This window comes from Temnothorax longispinosus, chromosome 3 (assembly GCF_030848805.1).
Source record: "Temnothorax longispinosus isolate EJ_2023e chromosome 3, Tlon_JGU_v1, whole genome shotgun sequence".
Classification (NCBI taxonomy): domain Eukaryota; kingdom Metazoa; phylum Arthropoda; class Insecta; order Hymenoptera; family Formicidae; genus Temnothorax; species Temnothorax longispinosus.
The window spans coordinates 2927715-2934853 of NC_092360.1; the positions used below are offsets into that span (position 1 = coordinate 2927715).

General features: G+C 33.9%; 1 protein-coding gene across 1 annotated transcript; it reads right to left on the bottom strand.

Annotated features, from left to right (window-relative positions):
- Nucleotides 1–206: 206 nt before the first annotated feature.
- Elp3 (elongator complex protein 3) lies at nucleotides 207–6054 on the bottom strand. The gene is made up of 9 exons (XM_071772337.1): nucleotides 5626–6054; nucleotides 4818–5062; nucleotides 4525–4728; nucleotides 4178–4431; nucleotides 3918–4107; nucleotides 3612–3829; nucleotides 3265–3525; nucleotides 2798–2979; nucleotides 207–2689 (listed from the first exon to the last, which is right to left on the bottom strand). The coding sequence occupies exons 1-9, from the start codon at nucleotides 5639–5641 to the stop codon at nucleotides 2613–2615; spliced, it is 1647 nt and encodes a 548-aa protein (XP_071628438.1). The 5' UTR covers nucleotides 5642–6054; the 3' UTR covers nucleotides 207–2612.
- Nucleotides 6055–7139: the final 1085 nt, after the last annotated feature.

Here is a 7139-nt window from a genome sequence, read left to right on the forward strand (position 1 = left end):
TAAAATAACCAAATCTTTAAACGCATCACGTTGCGCCATCTCGCGACAGAAGATCGGATCTCCGATGCTAATTGTCGCGCACTGTTTGAACATATTAGATTCGCCGTGTGATTTTCTCTTTAAGAAAATGGCGGCATTATATTTGTTGACACTGTGTAAATGATCATTGACGTCTACAAAAATAAATGGTTATAAAAAATCGCAAACAAAATACATTATAATTTTATGCGTATGTACACTTTTGAATAATAGCTTAGTGCGCCTTCCTATATATGTATAATAGTGATAATTTACGCACGCGACGGAAAAGTATAAGTTGAGGATTTGACAGAACTGGATTTATAAACACTTATTGTGAAATTAAAATTTAATAATGAAATTGAGTTTATTAATAAGGTTCTGGAATACTAAACACAACTTTTGCAATTTTGTATAAACCAGATATGGATATTACAATTATTTAAACTGGAAATACTTATATATACATATATAGGAAACGGAATATGTTTTACAAAAGTATTGTTCGCTCGCAGATGTATTAATAATGAATTTGACTCACAGGCATTATAGTTTCCTCGTTTGTTGGAGAAACCTCTTCGGGAATCGTCAAAGAGACGATTGAGTCAAGCCGGAACAGCTCTGAGGCAGATTTCAAGAAGTAATACATAATTAAATGCACTGACGCTAAAAGTAAAATGACACTGCTGAATAAGAGAATAATTGAAAGAATAAATAAAGAATAACTGAAGGAATAATGAATAATAAATGTGTCCCGGCTGTACACACGGTTTTTATTCGAATGCTAGCCGAATTTGCCGTGCTGCTATTTGCTCGTGAGCGAATAGAAGGGCAATTTTGGGGAGGTTTCTCCAGCTGTCATTGGTTAGAATCATCTAACGCTCCCGAGGAAGCTTAGATCATCCGGCAAATGTAAGCAAGGAATTCGCGACTGATAACCCGAGTAATTTCCTCGCGTTATCAGCCGGATGCTTCGTCGCCGAAAATGAAACTAGATCCTTTTTTAGGTTCTTTGATTCCTGCCGACGTTTCGACGCTGACAAATCGCACTTAAATTAATATCTATCGTATGGTAAGTTTCGGCGAAAAGCGATTGCGATGTCCGAGTTACACTTGATACCTTCATATAGTTATATAGATAAGTAGAACTATAATAAATAAGGTTATTAAGATCGAGACAAAGGCAAAAGGTTATAAAGAGAAAGATAATGAATAAATGAGGATTAATTCTGAAAAAAAATTTGAACAGTAGTAAAAATTTAATTTGCGGGACGTCACAATATAGTTACTGCGAGATATGTGTTTACCGTATGTCCGCCATTTTGAAAAACGCGGGATTGAGAGTAGAGATTTTAAATCACGGTTTGTTTATACTGAACGCGCCGCGGCGACTGCGGGGTCGCATTCGAATCGGTCGATCCGTATCTTTCGCGATTATTACGGTGTGAAAGAGTCCGGTGTGCAAAAAATTATCGCGAGTGTCTTCCGCGAAGTGCCGGTAATGTTTATCGTAACGTATCGAGAGCATTGTAATTTCAATATCGGTTAGTATCAACAATCCGCTTTCGTTACGTCTGGAATGGATCCCCTTCGCGTCCATTCTCGCCGATGTCGCGACGGATATACTATCATCGCTGGATCGCTTTACAGTCAGTATAATGCAATGCTAATCTTTATTATTATATATACGTGCGACATCGCTGATGCATAAAACGACACAAGCTTTTTGTATTATAGCTTTGTACATATAGCGATCATCTTTCCCAATATTTGAATGGCGAACGATAAGAACATGGCGTCTTCTAGGCTGCGTTCTTTTTGACGCTTTCAGCGCTAAAAGCATCACTCCATCTTGATATTCGATGTGCAGCGAAGACAGAATGATGCTTATAGCGCTGAAAGCGTCAAAAGGGAACGCAGCTCTAATTTTGCATATTTCACACATGTCAAAAACTATACGTTCGTATACGTGCGTCTATACACACATATATAAACTTTTGTGTAATACAATAAAATTCTATGATTTTTTATGTAAAATGTACATGTGTGTGTGTGTGTATCTAAACGTACAAAATTAAATTAATGACGCGAAGTTAATAGTACTTTCGATTGATATTGAAACATCTCTGAGTTAGGGCTACAATCATTTTAAGAATTACAAACATTTTTTTTATATTATAAGAATAATAGCACCTAATATTTAAGTAAAATGATACTTAACTACAATTGAATATAGCTAACGTTAATAGCTCATCTATAAGCTTTACAATTATTTTTTATATTATTTTAAAATAAAATATTCTATTTTATTGAAGCAATATCATGTTTTAAGTTTTATTTGCCATCTGCGTTTTTAAAAATAATAAACTGTTAATTAAAATTAATTATTTGCTATAGTAATATAAACTTTTCTATCGTTAAACTCTTTTAATTTTTAAGATTTATAAAATCTTATTATATTATTACAGTAAATAAAACTATGTTTTTTTTATTACAGTTTAAACTCGTTTTTAATATTGCATTAGTTTCATTATTTATTTATTTACATATATTATTTATTGTCTTTTTCTCTCTCTGAAAATTCACTTTCTTAGTTATATAAGCATTTTAGACATGTATGGACCATCAAGTTCATAACCCAATTTTCTGTAATAGTTACGTGTACCAACGCCTGCAAAAAAATTTTTTGTTAGTATGAATTTTTAAACCTTTGATCAGTTTAATCCAATAATTAATGCAAACGCGAATACGAAAGATGTAAAAGCGTTACACCACATACCTGAAATTACGGAAATTTTATCAGATTTATGTTCCTCTTTTGCGATTCGTTCAGCTTCTTCCATTAACAAAATACCGAACCCTTGGTGTTGAAATTTTGTAGGATCGCGAGCGCTAATAGGTACTACGCTGCCATAAACATGAAGCTCTCTTACTATAGAAGTTTTTTCTTTTAATTCCGGCCTACAAGAAGAGCATACATTCATTTAAAGATATCGGGATAATGCATGGCTGCGCATGGTTGAGCATGATCAATTTGTAAGTCCCGATCCTCATTCCATGTAAACTTTTCATAAGTTGATTGAAAAATTAAGGTTTGTGAATGTCGACCTAATTCGGGAACCTATTTTTATTTTATTTGATATTTACGTTACTAAAGAATTCATGTTCTAAATATCAAGACATGTTACATCATATGATATAGTAGTAGATATGACATAAACAGCAATCCAAATGTGAAAATTATACCTGAATGTGCTGGTAGAACATTTTCTTAATCTAAGCAGGCCAATTAAAATGTCCTGCAAGGGATCTTCGTATGACAAAAATGTCTCCCATCCCTCATTGGCTACGTAATCACGTCGTATAAGTTCAACTTCATAGGGTTGTACTTTCTGATGTATTTCTTGAATTCCTACTTCGCGTGTTCTAACATCACGGCACTCTGTGCCCATATCCTTCATTCTTTCTAGAGCCAATTCACGCAAATTCCCGTGTTTTACACCAGAACTATAATTTTTACATGAAAAAATATATGTATTGTTATCTATCATAAGCGTATTATTCGGTTGTGCAATCTAATGTTAAATTTATACCTCACTAATGGCATTGGTATATCACGTTGTACGCGATAAACGCGGGTCCACGGTGGTATCAAAGCTAGAATATGAGCTATAAAATCGACTAATACACTGGGCTCGTAACTCTTATATCTTCCAGTTTGCCATAATTCGTACAAGCCGGTGCCACGTATAACCAATGTTGGATAAATTTTTAGTCCATCCGCTCGAAACGCAGGATTCTTGAAGAATTCCTAAAAATCGATACAAAAGTATAAGTATTAACAAGAAATTATTGTATAAGTTAACATTGTTATGTATGTACAAATGCAGCGACATTACTATAAACTGGGCGATATCTCGTTCCAAGTCGACATTCGGCAAATTTGGCATCATGTGAGCTATCACCTTGAATCCGGCATCTTTTGCCAATTGAAAACTCTCACATACGGCACGTACTGTATGTCCTCTATTAGTATCCCGCGCCACATCTTCGTATATCGATTGTACACCGACTTCCAAACGTGTGCATCTATCAATTTCATTTATTTTTATTGCAAGTGGTTACCTAATCTCAAACATTGTATTAAAAGCAAACTTACCCATAACGTAGCATATCCGAGAGATGCTTCTTGAGACAATAATCAGGCCGAGTTTCAATGGTGATACCAATACACTTGGTAGTACTACGTTCCGAGTACTTCACTGCTTCGTCAACATTACTGCTTGTATGACCAGACAGCGCGTCGTGTAGGTTCCGTATAAAATAATCTCTATAGGCATCTGGTAATGACATAAAAGTACCGCCCATAACAATAAATTCGACTTTGTCGACATTGTGGCCCAGTTGTTTTAACTAAAAGTGTAACATATATACATGATCATTTTACAAAGACTGAAAAATGATTGGAAATTATATGACACATAACCGTAGCAGCATTCGCTTTACCTGTTCAATGCGATGTCTTGTTTGTAAAAAAGGATCATATCTCGCGCGTATAGCTCTCATCGACGTGGGTTCGTATCCTGTATACGATTGTGTTGAATATTCGAAGTCAGAATCTGGGCCGCCGGGGCAATAAACACAGATATTTCCCGTCATATTAATATGTGGACATCTGTGTGGTTTGCACATCACTGCTACAACAGCAATCTGCAATAATTATATTACTTTTTTTCTGTATCGTAAAGATAATCGGTATACACATACAATGATTGACAATGATGCAAAGTTAAGCTAACCCCACTAGCAGTCCTGATAGGCTTAGCCTTCAATTTCGGCAGAAGCATGTTCCTAGCGTAACTAGGTACTGCTGCGATAATGTCAACCAATCTTGGAGAAGAGTCCAGGCCATACTTTGAAGAAATTCTCGTCTTCAATTTATTTAGATCAACATCTCGATTTTCATTATGTGCCTTTAATAACTCTTGTATAATTTCGCCAATTGTTATCACCATACGTTCCTCCTTGCTCTGATTTACAAACTCTGAAAAGACATAGATTTGTTACATTCCAATATAAGTAATTAACCAATAATAAATGAAATTGCATCAATTTGTATCTTACAATTAAATATAGAGAAGTGTCATTTTTGATCAGGTCATTTTGTATCTTGGTAGTCTAATAACAATATTTTTATGTGAATTTTGTATATTTCTTCCACCTCAACAAACTATACGCTGATTATTTGTCGATCTTGAAACATAGTTTTTCGTTCAAACACTAAATTCACATACTTAATCAATAATCGATGTAACTTTTATAATGGTTAAAAAAAAAGATGCTTATTAACACTAAAAGTTAAATCGATTATCAACTTAAGTAGTCTGGATTTCCGATAAAAACCTGTTTCAAGACAGACAAATAATTGACATGCAGTTTGTCGGAAAGAGCATAGAAAATTCACACAAAACCATTATTATTAAGCTACCAAGATCCAGAAGCCCCGACCGAAGATTTTTTCTGTATTTAATTATAAGCAATTACGTTAAACATTTACATTAATTTTCTGACTGCAATACGTTGCAATAACACATACTGTATACTTACTGCTTTGTAATACCATGATTGCAAATCCCTTGTAACCTTATTTACAGTGTATTTACAAGAATGATAAAAATATTTCACTCTTTCTTGTACGTCATCAAATTTTTCTATGCAAATTGCACGAGATCTCAATGTCACAAAGGAGTAATTGCAAAAAATAGCGATAAAACACAAGGCAACGTGCTCTGGCAATCAACCGCAAAAGATGGTCTTCTTGTTGTTATGGAAGAGAAAATGGCACCTGATCCCAATACTGGGATCGATATGGTCAGAGTCGGCGAAAAATGAAATAGTCGTTGGAGGAATCATACGAATCACACAATGACTGTGAAACAACGCCAAGAACTGACTGGAACTGACCGGCGGCTTATACCAGCCACGCCACTCAGCGATGCCGGAATCGCATCAAAGCAGCTGTGTCGGAGCACTTTGGAGCCTTGCGGCGCCTGCGTATTAGAGGGGATACGGATACGCATACATAGAAGAATCACGTATACGTCGTATATGTACATATGCGCTTCCGGCTACTTCAGAACTGTGCTTCTGTGTGCTTCAGACAATAGAAGAAGACAGGTATATTATCCTCTGTCCTGCTCTGTCCTATTTTCTCGCGTTGTCGATCTGTGATCGTCCGAGCTTCGAGTGCTTTCGAATTACTTCTTCATTTCCATGCGCTAATAATTAATTTTTGCTGATATACATATACTGTCAGTAAAAATCTACAGTTCACGTCAGGGTTGTGTTGTAAACAAGATTACATTTACACAGATTGTTTATTACGTTGTGTTTATGCGAACCTTTTTCATGTAGACAATATAATAATAAGCAATTATTATAAATTAACTGATCGATTAATGATTAATTAATTGATTTTTTGGGACGTATTTTTACAAATGGTTCTAAAAAAAAATAAAAAATAATTTTAGATTAGATTAAATTATATGTATTTCATTTATAATTTTTTTAATATTAATTATTAATTAACTGTAGGTACAGTGATATAGGAGATACGTGATATTAAAAAAGAAATATTACATATTTAATTTACATTGATCTGATCTGTTAATTTTTCGTGGCATGCTAAAAATTGTACTCACAAACTAAATAATAGTAATTGAAAATAAAATTGCAAGCAAAACATAATTAATTTCCGATATTTCTGACGAATTATTCGTTCGATGATCCATGAATATATTTATTGTGATATGACACGTTAAACATAGTTTTCATTGTACATGTAGATGAAGATTATTTTACAGATTATTATAATATATTTTACGCGTATAAATGCCCAAACCCTGGTTCACGTTACGTACATATACTATAGATTTTCAATATTGGCAGTATAGTATATTGAAACGGCCGTTATATATAATTTTATATAAAATATTTATTATAACAATTGAGTATATAATTTTGTGTATAATAATTGTTATACTATAATAAATAAAAATATTTAATATAAGACAGACATCAATTTTCTTAATATAATTGCATAATACTCAGAAATTCTCTCG